The 17,506-nt window shown below is 36.9% G+C and overlaps 3 protein-coding genes across 5 annotated transcripts; 2 read left to right on the forward strand and 1 right to left on the reverse strand.

Annotated features, from left to right (window-relative positions):
- Nucleotides 1-1,677: 1,677 nt before the first annotated feature.
- Nucleotides 1,678-5,309, forward strand: LOC114718504 (protein MET1, chloroplastic). The gene is made up of 7 exons (XM_028903839.1): nucleotides 1,678-2,164; nucleotides 3,198-3,304; nucleotides 3,431-3,525; nucleotides 3,670-3,746; nucleotides 4,283-4,403; nucleotides 4,740-4,799; nucleotides 4,887-5,309. Exons 1-7 carry the CDS (start codon nucleotides 1,734-1,736, stop codon nucleotides 5,025-5,027), a joined length of 1,032 nt encoding a protein of 343 aa, XP_028759672.1. The 5' UTR covers nucleotides 1,678-1,733; the 3' UTR covers nucleotides 5,028-5,309.
- Nucleotides 5,310-5,421: 112 nt separating this feature from the next.
- LOC114718503 (beta-amyrin 28-monooxygenase) lies at nucleotides 5,422-8,068 on the reverse strand. Its single transcript, XM_028903838.1, has 4 exons — nucleotides 7,297-8,068; nucleotides 6,269-6,724; nucleotides 5,981-6,168; nucleotides 5,422-5,883 (listed from the first exon to the last, which is right to left on the reverse strand). Exons 1-4 carry the CDS (start codon nucleotides 7,802-7,804, stop codon nucleotides 5,587-5,589), a joined length of 1,449 nt encoding a protein of 482 aa, XP_028759671.1. The 5' UTR covers nucleotides 7,805-8,068; the 3' UTR covers nucleotides 5,422-5,586.
- A 528-nt stretch (nucleotides 8,069-8,596) lies between these two features.
- On the forward strand, nucleotides 8,597-12,822 carry LOC114718548 (uncharacterized). 3 transcript variants are annotated; one of them, XM_028903901.1, is made up of 3 exons: nucleotides 8,597-8,832; nucleotides 9,149-9,671; nucleotides 12,464-12,822. In XM_028903901.1, exon 2 carries the CDS (start codon nucleotides 9,356-9,358, stop codon nucleotides 9,638-9,640), a length of 285 nt encoding a protein of 94 aa, XP_028759734.1. In that variant the 5' UTR covers nucleotides 8,597-8,832; nucleotides 9,149-9,355; the 3' UTR covers nucleotides 9,641-9,671; nucleotides 12,464-12,822. The 3 variants fall into 3 exon arrangements, with proteins under 3 accessions (XP_028759734.1, XP_028759737.1, XP_028759735.1); XM_028903904.1 differs by lacking the exons at nucleotides 8,597-8,832; nucleotides 12,464-12,822 and adding an exon at nucleotides 11,318-11,918 and having other exon boundaries at nucleotides 9,012-9,671; XM_028903902.1 differs by lacking the exon at nucleotides 8,597-8,832 and having other exon boundaries at nucleotides 9,013-9,671; nucleotides 12,478-12,822.
- The last annotated feature ends 4,684 nt before the right edge of the window (nucleotides 12,823-17,506 follow it).

A 17,506-nucleotide genomic window follows, 5' to 3' on the forward strand; every position in this document is an offset into this window, starting at 1 on the left:
TCCCACTTATGACTAATCTCTCAAATATAAAAAACTCTCAGATCACGTGGTTAATGGTGTTATAAGAGTTGTTAATATTATTACATGACTTGTTAATTGTGTTATTTAATTTAAAAAATACCACTTTCTAAATTTTCTAAAAAATCTGTTATTAACAGCAATACCATATTTGTTAATAGTGTTAAAAAATTTGTTAATGACATTACTAGACTTGAAAAAATTCCCAAAAAATAATTGCCATTTGTCTCGTTGACCGGCCACTAGAGCTCTAATGATTAGCTCTCAAATAATATATAACATTATGAGAATTTTTAATATTGTATTATTCAAGTTATAAAAATATCATTTTTTGAATTTTTAGAAAACTATATTGTTAACAGTGCTGCCAAACTTGTTAATAGTGTAAAGGAATTTATTAATCATATTACTGGATTTAAAAAAATCCTTATAAATAGTTATTTGTCATTAGACCTCTAGTGATTAGTCATCGGCAATCCTGGCCATTGGTGCCAAAGCTCTTGCAAACAGCTGGCTGATGAGAGTGGCTTAATAGTTTTTATAAAAAATTAAAAGGCAACATTGTAAATTCACGAATATTTCAAAATTCCAATCTAGTCATTATTACTAATTTGGGATTTTGCAAGTTTAAGTGCCCATTTAGGATTTTGCAGATTCAAGTGTTATTTTATTGAAATTTTTCCAAATAAGTTTAGAATGTAAGTAAATTTCTGACATTATTATATTATTAAAAACAACAAACAAAAATTTATTTGTATTTTTTAAAGGGAGAATCCAAAAAAAAAAAAACTTTTGAATTTCAAAATTTTAAATTAATCTTGTCTACTATACTTTGGTAATAATTGATAACATTTAAAAAGTAAATAATAACTCTTTTTTATAGTCATTAATAATATGAGATTTTGAAATTTTAGAAGTACTTTTTTTTATAAAGATTTTCTCTTTTTTAAAGCTATTTTTACTGCTTTCCAAGAGAATACCATTTCTATCATGCGCACCATAAAGTGGGATGTAAAATGTAGTTTATTATAAATATAAATTTTATGTTAATAATGAGAGAAAAAGCTATGCTATATTATCCGTGTCATATTTATATCTTTTTAACTGAAATCAAATAATTGATAAACCTTTCAAAATATTTCTTGTGAAATAGAGTCAAAATTATGACGGTTGTGAATAAGTTTCAAATGAGGAGCTCATTAGAAATAAATATTGTAAGATTGTGTTATTTTTTATACTACAAAAAATTGTTTAAAATTGTTTATATTTATAACTCAATTCTCTTACAAGTAAATTTGCATAATTTTTTGTGCTAGCTACTCAAATTTTTGTGTGTGTGTGTGTATAAATATATATATTTGTGAATAAACTTGTGTAGGAGCTAGCATCTTTTTCCTGGCCAACGCACAAGTTAGCATCTATTCCTCCTTTTCACTCAACGAGACGGCCTCTCTTGAGCCTTCCCGGCCGCGCGGAAGCGCAACTTTATTTTTCATTTTTCAATGCCAAAGCACCCAATATACACGTGGCATCAGATGAGTGTATCCAAATGAGAGCGCGCCCGCGTCTCCGAAGACTACAGCCACTAACAATCTGTGATCCGAGCCTCTCATTCCCTCAAGAGGGTCCCCATCGTATAAGCAAGCGTAAGGCAAGATAAAGGATGGGCTTCCTCTTGTCCAGAACTCCGCACTTCAACTGTTAGAGCCAAAGGTATGATAATCATGTCTTTGTCTACCACTACCAGTGGTCATTCATATCTCTACACTTCACCTACATTGCCAAGAACTATCCAAAGCTCAACTCAGTATCCTCCAACTATCAAGCTCTTTTCTTCCAGAAACACCCCCTATCTCACTGCTTCTTCTTGCTTCTCTAACACCCTTCTCTCAAAATCGTTCCTTTTTGCTGTTAAAGCATCTTCCGAGCTCGGTTCTCAAACATCAAAACAGGAGAGTGAAAAGAGCGAATCTGGGGAAGGAGAAGAAGAGAGATACGAAGAGTATGAGGTCGAAATAGAGCAGCCTTATGGCCTCAAATTCGCAAAGGGTCGGGATGGTGGAACTTATATTGATGCGATTGCGCAGGGAGGATCAGCTGACAGGACTGGAAAGTTCACTGTTGGGGATAAAGTAATTGCCACCAGGTGTTCTTCATATTCTTTTTCTTTTCAATTTTGTTCCTTCGACTGATGCCAGAATCCTTAGTTGTCCATGATGGTTAATCGGTTTGGTGGAATTTAATGGTGGGGTGGCTAAATCAGGACTAAAATCATGCACTTGAGAGATCATGCACTTGAGATCTTTTTGGGACACACACACAAGCTTTAAAAATATGATATAAGAAACTCTTAGGTCCGATTGGCAGGAAACATTGAAAATAAGATATAGGGATTGAGATTGTAATTGAAAAAAATCATGGTAATGGTATTTAGTATGAGTAATTGCTTATTATATGGGATTAGGAAAACCCATAGATGTAATGGTATTTCCCAATCCCACATACATGGGTTTAGTTAATCCCATATAACAAGCAATCTTTTATGCTAAACACTTTTAATGAATTTTTTCAATCTTAATCCCAATCCCTATCCCTGATTTCTATTGCTTCCTACCAAACACAACCTTAGTTTATAATACTAGAATGCCATAGGATGGACTGAGAGAACCTAGGAATCAGCTTCTGTGAATCAAGTTGACTAGTCTTCCTTCCAGTCATTGTGGACGAGTTTTTAGTGCAACCAATGAAAGCTCTGATTGTTGACACGATATCAGCAGTTGCTGGATGATATGTCAAATCGGTCTGCAGGCTGCACGAGGAAGCGAAAAGCCCCTCCCCTCTATAAAGTTATATTCGGATTAGGTCTATAGGGTGCGATGAGCCAAATAAAGGGTGCAGTGCTAGGATATTTTGGCCAAGATAATCTATTGAATGCCTTGTTTAGTCATGGTTTAATTTTTGTGGTGAATATTAGTTCTGACTGAACTTTTACTCTGTTACTAAAGCACCTTAGATTTAGACACATGAAGTTCTTGATGGACAAGAAATTATCACATTTATGGTTTGTCTGTCTCCGTTTATTAATTTGAAAGATATCTCAAGATGAAAACTCAATGCTTCATGTTTGATTTTTAATGTTTATATGGTTGAGATGTGAGGAAAAGTTTCAATGCATGCAGTGCAGTTTTTGGCACAGAAATTTGGCCAGCTGCAGAATATGGCAGGACGATGTACACAATTCGCCAGAGAGTTGGTCCTTTACTTATGAAAATGCAGAAGAGATATGGTTAGTTTCGGTTCATATTTTTTATAACCATGATGGAAAGTGATCTTGTGATGCATTAACACTACATGTCTGATCTAGTGAGCTCTGATTTTTTAACCTTTAGGTCACCATTTTTCTTTTTGACAGGAAAGCTAGACAACACAGGTGAGTTAACGGAAAAGGAGATTATCCGAGCTGAGAGGAACTCTGGTGTAGTCAGTAACAGAGTGCGGGAAATCCAAGTATGTGTCTTGATGTTAGAACTGCAAACTAGCACTCCTTAGTTGTTCTGTATGAGATATTGTATTTCTCATAGAAAGGCACCACAACTGTACTTCTGATTGGGGAACAATCAATATCATTCCTCAAACTTTCAAAAATTTCAGATGCAAAATGTCTTGAGGAAAAGGGAACAGAAAGAGCGCAGGGAAAAGGACCTGAGAGAAGGATTACAACTATACAAGTAAGACTTGGAAACTCAAAATCATCTTCTTTCTGACCCTCTTTGTCTTATTTGGTTTTGCCTTTCTTACAATTCTGATCTTTGAGATGAAAATCAGGATCTGCTGCTTACCATATCAAAATTATGCACTCATGTTACATTTGGATCTTACTATGAATTGAATTCGTTTCACTATTCATGGCCTGAAACAGTGTATTAGTGGTAATTTTTTCCTGTACTTTGAAATTCGTTTCACTATTCATGGCTTGAAACAGTGTATTAGTGGCAATTTCTTCCTGTAGTTTGCATTGTATTTTTATTTTTGGGTAATTACGTGCTTCAGACATGATTCTGGTCTTTTACTAGCAGAATAAGAGGGACTTCTCATCTTGAATCTTAGGTTATTTCCTTTCTCATCTGCCATTTTCTATTTGAAACCTTCTGTGCCCGTGGCCAAAATCGCATTGTTAGAATTTCCTTGTTTCTCAAGCACACTAAAATAAATTTATATAAACTAAAGAACTAATTTTTTTGTCTGCCTGGAATAAATAATGAAGAAATGCCAAATATGAGGAAGCATTGGAGAAGTTCGAGTCTGTTTTGGGGTCAAAGCCAGAACCTGAGGAAGCTGCGGTTGCGAGTTACAATGTTGCCTGTTGTTACTCCAAGCTAAATCAGGTATACATTTGTTTCCGTTTAAAATATATGTTGCAATCATTGCTCATGCTATTTAATTTTTTGTTTAATCCTGATTAAACATGGAATTGTCGAAGCTGGCCAGCATTAACCTAGGATATCTTCACATTTATTTTTAAGCTTGCTTGGCTAACCCGTTAAAACAATAACATCCCATTGACAGATAGATGAATTATGAGTCGCTCAAATTTACTTCCACACATTGTTCGACTGAGATATATGATAATATTCTTGCTCAGTTCATTATTCTTGTCTACAATGAATCAAGTCGTTGCATATAGCTTTGTTTATAAAATAACTGGATGGTTTCTCAAACAGATTCAGGCTTCGCTTTCTGCACTTGAAGATGCTATGGAAGCAGGGTTTGAAGACTTTAAGGTGACTTGCAAGCCTACTGTAAAATATTTGATCACTTCACTTAGCAAAAAAGCTAAGCTGTCTAAAAAATTGTTATTCTGTCAACAGAGAATCAAGACAGATCCTGACCTGGCCAATGCAAGAGCATCACAGGAATTTGATCCTCTAGTGAAAAGATTTGACGAATCATTTATCAATGAAAATGCCATCAATGCCATTAAGTCTCTCTTCGGCTTTAATAAGAAATGAAATCAAAGAGTCTTGCCATACCAATCAAAGGACCTCAATACGTGGAAGCATGTCTCAATGGAGCTAAGGAGTTGTCTAAGTAATATAATTCCGAGAAATTGCCGTTCGCTTGTATGATTTCGGAACAATAGGTCTCCCTCATTGACTGCTGTTCAGATTGTTCCTCTCTTCGCTTCAATCACTCGGATCTTAGTTTATATACTTCTATAGCTAGCCTCGCTTGTAAGAAATTGATGGGCTGTAAGATTGTTCATTTCTACGACAATACAACTCTCTTGACTATGACGTGCTAAAATAAAAACGAGAGGAAACTTGGTAGAGGAGCAGGGGATGAAGTAGCAAAGTTACCAAAAATCTTTAAAGTACTTGTAACAAAAAAGAAAAATCTTTAAGATACGACAAAAGAAACGCTCCTGCATTCCGCATAGGATCAAGGCCATGTCTATTATTGATACCCTTAGCATGACAGAGTAGTGGCTAGAATTCCAATATGGACAATATAAGCTGACATGTAAGTAACTCGTAATCCATGTTATGCGTAATGGACGAAAGAAGTTGGCTAAACTTGAGGTTGAAGACGGATTGGAAGTCCTTTTGAAGGTTTTAGCAGGGGATCGTACAGGAATTTCTCAGCGGGAATCAATAACTCCCACTTGAATCTTTTCACAATGTTATGCATGAACACGAGAATCTCAAGCCGTGCAAACTCTTGCCCCAAGCACATTCGAGGTCCTCCTCCGAAAGGAGCATATGAAAACGGGGTAGGCCCTGTTCCTTCGAACCTTGAAGCATCAAAAGTGTCGGGATCTGGGAAGAATGTGGGGTCCTTGTGCGATGAACCGGTGCTCCACGACAACTGCCAAAGGGGAAAAAATGACGAGATCAAGACATAGTGAAATGCGTATCATCAAATTTTAAAACAAGCTGTGCTGCAGAAGCAAGAATGCGTGTACCTTCCATCCTTTAGGGATGGTATAATCAGCATAGGTGATATTGTTCAAAGCTTCTCTGTAAGAACCAGTCACGGGAGGAGATAGTCTTAGGACTTCGGATGCAACATTCCATAAGTGCTTCATTTTTTGAATGTCCTCCCATTGCAACAATTGCCCCGCCTCTTTCCCCTTGGAAATTTCTAGCTGTTCTGTCATGAACACAACATCAGGCTTCTGATACTAGAAACTTAAAGGTATCGTTGATACAAAACTAATTTATCCAGCGACGGCGAGGATTTTATCACTAACCTTCCAACACTTTCTCATAAACATGAGGCATCTGGCCAAGATACTGGATGACCGATGTTATGACTGATCTAGAAGTATCATGACCTGCAAATAGCAGTAGTAGTATGTTATCTATAATCTCCATTTCGTTCAAAAACCTCCCGTTGCCGTCAGATGTGACTAGCAAATGTGAGAGAAGGTCTTGGGTAGGTGAGGCCCTCTTCTCTTCCAAATCAAGTCTCCTTTTCTTTATGATCAGCTTTAGTTCTTCCCTTATTGCATTTGTCGCTTTCGTTGCACAGTGAAACCTTGTCCCGGGCAAGTTGATGGGGAAGCTTATCACCCCTTTGAGGAATTCATCAAATTGTGGTGAAAGTTTAGATACCTGGATCGGATCTTCAATGCTTGCAAATAAGCAACAAGCCAGTTCAAGCGCATATTGTTTCACCGTGGGATACGCAAGCACTACTTCTTTCCCTTCACAAATCCGAGTTAGGAAAGGTCAGTGAAATTGATATTTTTCTCCTTTCAGTTTCTTAAGAATGAATTAATGGGGAAAAAAAAGTGAGAAAATTGTGGTACAATCAGCAGACTCCTAAAACAGGAAGCTAGCTATTAAAATAAAGGCAGATTTAAGATATCTAATGTCTGATGATTTCTATTTTCGACGGAACATGTGAATTAGAGAATTCATAGAATGCACGATTAAAATAAGAATTCAGTTGCATGCTGTGTCATGCTTCAACTTTTACTCCTTATCATTCTGTTGCTTCCTTTCTAAGTTTGTCAATGATCAAGCAATGAAATTACATGAGATGGACTATCACGATTGCAGCCGAATTCTCCTATATAGAGAAGGGAAAAATAGAACTGGAGATTCCGGGCCTAAACCCCCCCCCGGGGGGGGGGGGTGTTGTGGAGCTTCCATTGTACCGGATTTTGCAGTTATAGTCTACGTCCCACGAACTAAGCGTTAGTTCCTGGCAAGCAAATGATGGTGGATAGAAGGGAAGAACAAAAAGAAGATAAGCACCGACTTCATTACCTACCTTGCCAATGAGTTGTAATATGGCAGCAGGCAATGGTGTCCATTTTTGCCAAGTAATTTTTGAGCGCTTCTGGATTGAGGAAACTCATGAGCAGCTTTCTCATGGTTTTAGCTTCATAACCAACCTTGGTTACCAAAGAAGAGCGCAAGAGCTTCCTTACAGAGGTGGGCCACCATACTTGAACATCCTTGTTCTCATTGCTGAATAAGAACTTGTTCCCAGCTGCCCCACAGAACACAACCATGGGCTCTCCCAACACTGAAGTCTTGAACACCCTCGAGTCGTATTTCTCCATTCTCTCCCTTATGAACGATTCCGGCTTGCCGTCATAACCTGATCTCAAAAACTCAAAGGTTTCCCCAATAACCGGCCATCCTAAGTTTCCTGGAGGAAGATTCAGGTTCGGATGTTTCCTAGTTTTGACAAATTTAGTAATGAAAGGAAGAGACAGGAAAAAGACTAGTAGTGTCAAAGCTGCTGGGAGGGTTAGAAGCTCGGTCACCTCCATAATTTAAGAGATTTTGAGCATTCAGTAGTGAAAAGAGAGGAAAGAAGAAGAAAGTGAGCTGCGGAAGCGGCTGGAAAGCTCCGGCATCAAATAACAAGGAACTGACGTGAACTCTTGATGCTATGAAGTGGAGGGATACTGTTCCCATTGCATGGTCTGCTTTGCAATGTGTGATGATTCTGTCCCCCATTGTCTCTCTTTATCCAAACGCTCGTCCATATATAGAGCATGTAATGGCGTTAGTGAATGATGTATTGATTATGAATTTGCAATCAAAATCTACATCTTTTGTGAATTCTTTCTTCCTTACGAATCAGTGTGACCAGATTTTTAGTTTCAACTATTCGTTAATGGCTTACGTTTTCCTTCAGCATGCCACACGCAGACAAACAAGACAGATGATGACAACCCTTGTCCCAATTGTAGATATTTTCATGTCAGATCATGAGCAACAGACAAATACAAATTGCTCAATGTCAAACCCCCCCCCCCCCAATGTTTATTGGTTCCCCTCCGTAAAACTCAACTTAACCATGCTTTATAGGCAAGCCATTCTGTTGGCGTTCAAACTCAATTCACCATGGGCTTTCGTCTGTAATCGGGCTATTTTCAGGGCCATAAATCCTTTTGACGCGCTAGACTGATTGTTGTTTTTCTTTTTCTTTTCTCTGTGAAAGCAGTTCTAGGACACCGTTTGCCTCACCGATTAGGCAGACTGACAAGCCCCTGTAGGTAATTAATTTTGGCCATCTCTCACCCTACGGATAATTAACAGTTTCACATAATACATTGGTTTTCAAAATTTTTCTTCTTGATATGACGTCTGAGGCATGTGAGGGACAGCGGCTCGGGATCCAGAGATTTTTTATGCAAGTGAGAGAGCGGAACATTCAGATTTATCAAACTAAAATGGGGATAAAGATTTGAGGGTAACATGTTGAGATTTGGATCGCCCAATCAGTTTTGGATGCAGTCAAAAGTGAATTCTTTGACCCGTTCCTCCGAATCTTATTGACGTGGTGGACTGGGTAACTACTTGATTGAATCAAATAACTCATCTTCCTTACGTATCTATTAATCAATTTAATAATTCTCATTATAGCTTTTCTTTTGATATGAAATATCTGGTGCCCAGTTCTTGTTCTCTCTCTTGAGGAAAAACCCGTTGTACAGTTCTGGTCGTTATGTTATCAATATCAACATTGATACTACTATTCATATTATTTTATTAAATTTACTAATATTCATAGTGTCAGATTTGGGGTGAATCATGCTGGTAAAAAAGATTTGGGGTGAATCATGACGTCAGCTTCTTGGTTTTTTTTTTTTTAAATCAATTGGAAGTTTGCGGATGGGCACTGGAGATTAGAAAATCAGAGGTTACTTGGGGGAATCGACAGGGGTGAGCAGGAAGACGAAGATAAAGTCTTTGGAATTAAGAACGGAGTTGTCAAAAGTCAAACTGAAGAAATCACATTAAAACAGAGCCGGGGAACAACCAAAATTTCCAATCAATCCCGAAATCTCAGAAAACAGCGTCCAGAGAGGGAAATGGTATTCAACAGCCTGGCAGTGGTTTCGGTGGCACACGCATCAGCGGACGTATGGCAATCGGTGGCATGCATTCCTGAGCGTCTCAGCAGTGATCAGCTCTTAGATCTCGTGTGCTGCTTCCCTTTGCAACAGCTGGGTCGTCTCGCTCTCTGCCTCTGGAACTTCCTCTGCCTTCCTCAACCCGATTCGTATTACTCTTATTACTACTCCTCCTCGGACTCCGATGACTCTTCTACTACCCTCGATTTGGATGAGTACTATCATCATTCCCATTCCGATTGATTCCTCGCCCATTCGCCCTTTCTTCCTTCCTGTAAAGTGTTTTTCTTTCTCATTCTTCCTCTGTTTTTCTATAGGTTTTTGTTTGCCGATCGTATGACTGTAGCTGTAGACTGTAGTTGACTTGTTTTTAATAATTTGGTGATACCGGTTGTTTAGGATTGTTTTTAATAATTTGGTGATACCGGTTGTTTAGGATTACTTCTGTTGCATGTTGGGTGACTACTTATTTGCCCACCTCCTGGTTGTCATCGCTCGATCACTGGCCCCTCTGTAGTTTCACCCCTGGAGACGAAAGCCCAGTCCTAGAGTGTGATTTCCTTCTGGTGTTGATTTTGCAAAACATCGGTGGCAATGTCAAAGATACCTTAATTCATCATATCCCTAAACATACAAAACTACTGGACCATCTGCAAAATCTTGCCTAAAGTACAAAACTCATGCAAAAAAAAATATATCTTTATTGGCCAATGTACGAGTTGGGAGCTGATTAATAATAAACCCTGCTGTAGGAAAAGCCTCTGTTCACAGGCTCAGAGGCAAAGAAGCTTAAGAGGACAATGTCAGGTCCATTTCAGTGATATGCCCGTGTCTTCTCTCCCTGTTTCCATTCGGTTCATGAGCATATGGACAGTTAAACCTGTGCTGAATCCCTCCTTTTTCTAGAAATTCTGTAAACCCAAAATTTTCTGCCAGAATCACTCTGAACAGTTTTAGTCCTTCTGTTAAGTTGCTGTTCCACTAAAGCCTTGAATTTCTGAAGAACAGTCAATGCATCTGACTTACTCTTCAGTATATAAATCCATCTGTATTTTGAAAAGGCATCAATGAATGAAATGTAATTATTTATCAGCAGTCATGGACATAGCAGATGTTGGACCCCAAAAATTTGTAAAATTCAATTGAAGGTGTTCAATGTGATGACTTTGAGACACAGCATAGAGAAACTATGAGCTTTCCTTGAGGTACATACATGGCAAGCATTAGGGACTGTATAAGAAGCAGCCGGTGTAAGAGATAAAGAACTTTTTTCCTTCCATCATGATAAGGCCTTAATACATTGGTTTCCATTCTACAGGAGACATGCCCAAATCTAAATGCCAAAGGTAATACAACTGAGGCTTTTCAAACTTTTCTGCCTTGTAAACACCATTGCAAGATTCCTTTCCAACTGCAGTTGCTACGCTTGTCGTTGCGTTGTGTTTGCCATGATATACTGCCTTCCTACTCTGATGATCCTGCTCAAACCCTTCATATGCGTATAAAATATCCTTCACTCACCTCTTTTTTAATTGAAAAAAAGATTACAACATACAAGTTTTACCAGTACCTAGGATACAAAACACCCTGCCTATCATCATTCACCGTCTTCTGATGGGAAGGTGGAGGGATCAAAGGAGATGAAATGAACATCTAACTTATGAACTAAACGAGCTAGTATGTAAGCACATTCCTTAACCTCTCTACGTTTCTTTCTTTGTTTTACTTTTTTTGCCAGAGTCTTCTGTTAAGTAACTGTTTCTTGAAGCTCCCTCAGTTTCAATTCCCATTGCTAAATGCTAACTAAATGTTTGATGAAATGCCCAAACATGGATTGCCTTGCTTCTCCTCCTCATCTTCCTCCTTCATTGCAAATTTCAACCCTCGACTGTTTCCCTCTGTTCGTCATTCATTCAACAGGATTCAGAATATGGTGAAAGTTTAATGCCAAGAATCTTGTAGCTGTTGAGGAAACCGGCTCACTCTGGGGTTCTTTCAGGAAAGGGCTCTTTTGCGATGGTAGATTTTTGAGGAGGTGTGATGTTCAGAAGCACAGGGACCATTGCTTACTTCCTTGATATCCCATGTTCTCAATGATTTCATAGAATGCCCTAAACTGGCTAGTGGATCTGTTCATCAGAGCCAGAAACACTGATCAGATTGACTTCTAAAGGATTATGTATGCTTTGATACCATATAGAAGCTAGAGATCAGAAAGATGTATGTAGAAAAACCCACCTTGTATTGTTATTCTGTATTGTTTAGTTATATATAGGCATAGACTGACACTCTTCATAACAGAAATGCAGAATCTAACAGGGTAATAAACTAACTATCATTTATAACATATTTTCTAATAATACTGACTGATTGTCACAGCTTCAGTCAATCCTAATGACGACAATCAGTCAATCCTCATGACATCGTCATCAGGATGAAGCATTTTGGTTTGATTTTAAGAAACATTAGAAATCATGCAGTTGATGTGAATGAAGCGGTATAAAGGGTAGGATTATGAAAATTAGGGATAAGTATTGAATAGAAGTTAGTTTCTCTTAGTTAATTTTGTAGTTAACAGAATAACCAAGTTAAGCTGCAGTTCCTATAGCTGACAAATACGTGATGCCTTATACCGGAATGATTGTTGGATAGTATCATACTCTTGTTAGTTTCTCTTTTCCCACCGGCTGGCATCACACTATTTTGGCACTCTTGAACATGCTATTTTCCACAGTTAAATGTTTGTCCGCAAAGGAGTTTATAACCTTACAAGAACCTAGTCCGACATTTACCTTCTTTGCTTGCTTGCCTTCTTCTCTTTTTTTTTTTTATAAATAAAATACTATAATTAGGACCGAAGGTAGTATTTTATTACCTAGCTAGTATCTAGACTTGTCTTATTTCATACATCCACATGCCAAATATTTTTGTCAACTAAACTGTCTCATTATAATGTCCTCCCTCCAATACTTGTTATCAGACTTTTATCCATAGTCCTTATTGTGAAGCCTACGGAAGTTGTCTAAATCTTTCCATAATGCCTTTTACTTTGCCTGATGGTGGTAGAATTTGGCTGATAGGAGAAGAGATCATGTTTGGCCGGCGTTGGTTTCCAAATCATTAATCTCTGCCGCACAGTGGTTCCTAACAGACAACAGAGGTTCTTTTGGCGGTACTGAGGACTCTCAGTTGAGTTTAGGCTGCAGCCATTGTATACATTATCTCCTGATAGCCATATCTCCATGTACACACACACACGATTAATTGACCTCTCAATACTTTGTGGCTTTGTGAAGAGTATTGTGCTACACACCTCTCTTTTCGCCCCTCAACATTTTACAAAAGTTACCATAGTAGTATAGTACAGAGCTTTAATCAAGCAAGTGTTATTCTTCATAATGTTTTTATCATATTTTTTGCTAATATTTCACATGTAAGCGGTTGGGAGTCTGATTTGCGTACTTCAAAATCCTAAATCAGAATCCTTGTTCGGTACTTCAATTCAATGAAGCTGCATAATCATTGACATCTCCATATAGAAATGATTTATCAAAAAAAAAAGTTAGAAGTTATGTATATAGTGTGCTATATATAAGAAAATATACTATCTCCACTTTTAAATACGAGAGTTTGTTTGTAGATAAGAAAATATGTTATCTCCACTTTTAAATATAAGACATTGTTTGTAGTCTATAATAATAAATAGTTTAATGAATTGATTATGGCATAATAAAAAAAATATTAACATTAGAACAACTAATAAGTTCACGGCCTCTAGAATAAATGTGCCAGTAGAGACAGTGTTGATGCCATCTGTGGCCGTTGCTTATTGTCTGCCTTCGTTTCATGACTTTGCCAGCTAAAACCGTATGTGGATTCTAAAGGAGAAGCTCCATGTCCTTCTTCTTTGGCTGTCATCGTGAAATGAAGGGACTAAAATGAAGGGCTGTTAGTCCGGTGATGGAGTTCCCACACAAGGAGTCGTATTCCCTTGCGCAAACGAAACAGTTGTGTTGTCGGATACATAGACATCCATATGTGCTACCAAGTCCAGTGACCTGTCTAAACAAAGCAAAACACAAGAGTAATTTCTCAATTTGATGTTGGTATAAGTTATTGGCTGTGTTCATTTATCAAGGTGCTGCACAGAATAGTGGCGCATGTAACAAGGGCGGGAAGCAGTTGTGTGCGACTAGTAACGTTCTTGAGGGTGAGTGATAAAATCAAGTTAGGGGGTGTTTGGCATTCTCAAAATCGCGGTTTCAGAAGCACTTTTCCGCAAAACGAGGTAACCCTATCCACATATTTACTTCGTAATCTGTAAAAGCATTACTGAAACCATGGTTTGGTTTCTATCTATATTTACTTCGTAAACCGCAGTTTATATGATGTCAGAAATGTTAAAATATAAACAAATGTAACAGGTCGATTCATATTCAAATCTGAGTTACTCCTCCGGAGCTTCCCAAATTGATCTACCAATACTCACGTAGAGTTTATACTACTAAAGTCTAAACTTAAGTGGTGCAATAGAACACCACATAAGAAAGAATGGTAGAGAGTGTAGAGAGAGCAAGCAAACTTAATTATTAGAGTGAGTTGAACTGATAGATGGATGCCTCTATTCGTAACCTTAGCCAGAGGTATTTTGGGAATGCAAAATATCAACTAAATATATCAGTTTGAATTTGAATTCGAATATTCAAATATCTCTTAAATAATAAGATGATGAATTTGAATTTAAATTTAGAATTAATCTCAATTAATTCTAAATATATATATCTCTAATATATATTTAATTTGTACAATATAAATTAATTTAGCTTATATCATAACCGATTGGATTTGATTCAAGATTTTTGGTTGAATCAAAATATCATAACCTTGTTTGGATATTTGACTAAAATCTTCTCTTAATAGATAATCAAATAATTTGGCCCATCAAAGGCAGATCCAAACCCAAAAATCCAATATCTCCCACTCGCACTTGATAGGCTGACTATTGTGCGATTATCACATCTTTTTTGCTTCATACTTGGTGTCTACCATGACTGTGTGGGCATGACATCTTCAATTTTAGATGCGTGTGTACTAGAAGTTTTTTATACAGGACGAACACACAAGAATATCTTGGATGTACCTACAAGTCTACATATTGCCTCGAATGTACTAGATTTACCCATACACATTTTTCTTGGCATGTCTATTCCTTCTCGAGTTAATTATTGATTAACTCGGATTGTCTTTTCATGCACTTAGTATCTACGCTTACAAGTTGCTCAGACAACTTAGTAAAAGACCGGTCACAGACACTAGCATAATTGTGTACTTCGGAGTAAAACTTCCTTCTGACTAGTCATAATTAGGCCTAATCCAGTCGTTTTCCTATTGTTGACCTTTTGGATCGAATCACTCATGACTATAAAGTGTAAGCTAAAGTAGCTATCACCAAATCAGCCCCTCATGATGTTGTCTTAGTCTTAGAGGCATTACGAAAGGATTTTTCTCCTTTTTAAGACTCATACTGTGATGGAACAGGAATTTTCCACTCACATTCCTTGTTATAGCTCTTATAAGCACATGAAATATGAATTATATGCTACGGTGTTTGTCTTAACTTTGTTAAGAGGATATGTCGATTTTGATTTATTGACACCATACAGACTTAAGTTTTACGTATAATAATATCTAAACTGAAACCTCTTCAATACAAATCCACTGACGTCTCATAAGAGATGGAGTTTTGTGTTTGGTTACAAGCTTCATGGATTGCATTTATCCATGACTCGATTTAATCTTTGTGTGGATCTAGTATTTGGTCCGTTATGAATCTCATCTCAGACTTATCTAAGGAGACATATGTGTGATGATACTTATTGATCATTGTTCTTATGGTATGGTGATCATACTTGTATCTAGTTCTCCAGCCACATTACTTAGCAGGAACACTTTTCCTAAACTAAATGTTGCTTATATAGGTTTTTAGCCCAATAGCATTGTAAGATGTTACCTTGATGTACAACTTATGATCAATGGTACTTTTTAGGCATCTTATGTACTTGTTTACTGGAATTGACTAAAGATTGACTCATAACTTCACTTTTATTACAATGTCATGTAAATTGAGCTATCAACATAGCTTGAGTACGAGACTCTTTCCTGTGTTCTATGTCAAATTCCTTTATAGGATAGACAACCTCGCTTAGGCTATATCTTTTAACTTCAAGGGTGTCCATGGGTTTGTAGTATATTATGTTGAGACACTAAAGGGTTCTATTTATGCAGGTCTTGTGTAATAAAGGCAGTAGTCCTCTTATACAATCTCTACTTATCCTTTCTCTCAAAATATTTTCTACTCCGTCTGTGTTCTTTGTATCAAAATTTAAGGATCATTTGTCTTAACCATCTTTTAAGTCTCTTTTGACCAGAGACATGTCGTCACAATGAGGAGATAATGTCACAAAAACAAATCCTAAATTATATGGTGTGCATGCTATCACTTTTCTTCAATCACTTTGAAGTTATATGAGGTTATCGTTATGTGAAATTTTATGTATGACCATATAGATGATTATTTTGAGAATCCCTTTTATCCTTTCCTCTTTCTAATGAAGCTCTCAAGTTACTTCATATAAAGTATATCATCCAGTTCTTATTTAGAGAAGTGGCCTTTACATCTTATCAATTGATATTATCATCTTTTATTCACAAACACATTTGTTCCAATTGCCTTTCGGCTAGGTGTTTGGTCAAATAATTTTCTTAGTCGATTGGAATCAATTTCCTCTTACAGGGCATTCTGCCATTTTTCTTTAGCATATCCTCTTAGAGCCTTTTGGATAATTCCAATGCTTTGGATGTTGTCTTTTGGATTAGTGATGAAACTGCCCATTTTCTTAAAGGCTTTGATTATTTTACTTTTCCATAGTAGGGTTTGTTGCACAGAACTCTCTTTCTATATTTAGGTGAGGTCTTCTAATATCTTCTTTTTGTAATTGTGGCTCCTGGTATCATTTTGTAATATCTTACCTCTTATTACTTATCTCCTGTATCTTCTTATTGTGAAAATAGCTCAACCCTCTCACTCGAATCAGTGACCTAAAAAATACTTACCAGTTCCTCTTTATCATTGTTCTTATAAAGAGATTTGGTGTAAATAGTTCTCTTTTCTAAAGAATTTGGTTCCTACGAACGTTATGCCTCTTTGAGTTTGTCTCAGTCACTAAGACGTCATCATTTTCACTAATGAAGACATACCCTAATAAGATGTTTGGAGTATTTGATAACGATACATTATTTTATCTTCTAACTCTAATTCTTTATACTACGGAAGGAATCATGGATGCATGTTGTTGGCCCTCGTGGTCGTATGACACTTAAGTCATATTTATAGCATTTCCATGATTGTTTTTTTAAAAAAGGGGTTATAATTGATTCTGGGGGAACTTGGTTGGTCATGAAAACTACAGTTACTAGCTTATTCCTCAAATGCAAAACTAGTAGTTGTACTTGTGCTATTATTGATCCAACCATGTTAAGGAGAATTCATTTTCTCCTTCTAGCAATTCTATCTTATTTTCTAGTGCCTTTGACTATTAATTGCTTGACAATCCATTTTATTCACAGAACATCTAAAATTTGATTAGATTAGTATTTCACAACCTTTGTCGAATTTCATGTCTTTTGACCTTCTGGTTTAACTGATTTTCAATTAAGTTAAGAAATTTTCTGAAGCATTTTCAGAGCTTCAATTTTATGTAAAGTCATATAAACATGCCGCACATTTGTGTGAATTAGTGATAAAGATAATACAATACTATGTTCTGTGTCTTTTTCTCACACTTATGAGACTATAAACACTAGAGTGAACTAATTGCAGAGGATGTTCAAACTCGATTACTTTTCAAAAAGGTTTTTTGAATGTCCTAGTGGGCTATGTTTACATAGAGGCATGTTTCCTTTTTGGACGTATTGCTCAGCAAATCCTCTTTTGCTTGTTTGATCATTTTCTTTTTATCAATGTAACTTTTGTCTAGTATATCAATGTGACTTTTGTCTAGTATAGCATGGCACGACAGAGTGCCAGATAAGTGGGAATATTAGAGAGAG

The sequence above is a fragment of the Neltuma alba genome, unplaced genomic scaffold, assembly GCF_004799145.2.
Source record: "Neltuma alba isolate B1F8T4 unplaced genomic scaffold, ASM479914v2 tig00011850_pilon, whole genome shotgun sequence".
Taxonomy (NCBI): Eukaryota; Viridiplantae; Streptophyta; class Magnoliopsida; order Fabales; family Fabaceae; genus Neltuma; species Neltuma alba.

Bases quoted from the DNA above. Each gene is read 5' to 3' on its own strand.
- LOC114718504 (XM_028903839.1), top strand. From the start codon at position 1,734: ATGATAATCATGTCTTTGTCTACCACTACCAGTGGTCATTCATATCTC. The intron at 3,305-3,430 runs GTTAGTTTCGGT...TCTTTTTGACAG, and splicing joins GAAAATGCAGAAGAGATATG to GAAAGCTAGACAACACAGGT. The intron at 4,404-4,739 runs GTATACATTTGT...TTTCTCAAACAG, and splicing joins GTTACTCCAAGCTAAATCAG to ATTCAGGCTTCGCTTTCTGC.
- LOC114718503 (XM_028903838.1), bottom strand. From the start codon at position 7,804: ATGGAGGTGACCGAGCTTCTAACCCTCCCAGCAGCTTTGACACTACTA. The intron at 6,169-6,268 runs GTTAGTGATAAA...TGTTCATGACAG, and splicing joins TTATGAGAAAGTGTTGGAAG to AACAGCTAGAAATTTCCAAG. The intron at 5,884-5,980 runs GTACACGCATTC...CCCCTTTGGCAG, and splicing joins CCATCCCTAAAGGATGGAAG to TTGTCGTGGAGCACCGGTTC.
- LOC114718548 (XM_028903901.1), top strand. From the start codon at position 9,356: ATGGTATTCAACAGCCTGGCAGTGGTTTCGGTGGCACACGCATCAGCG.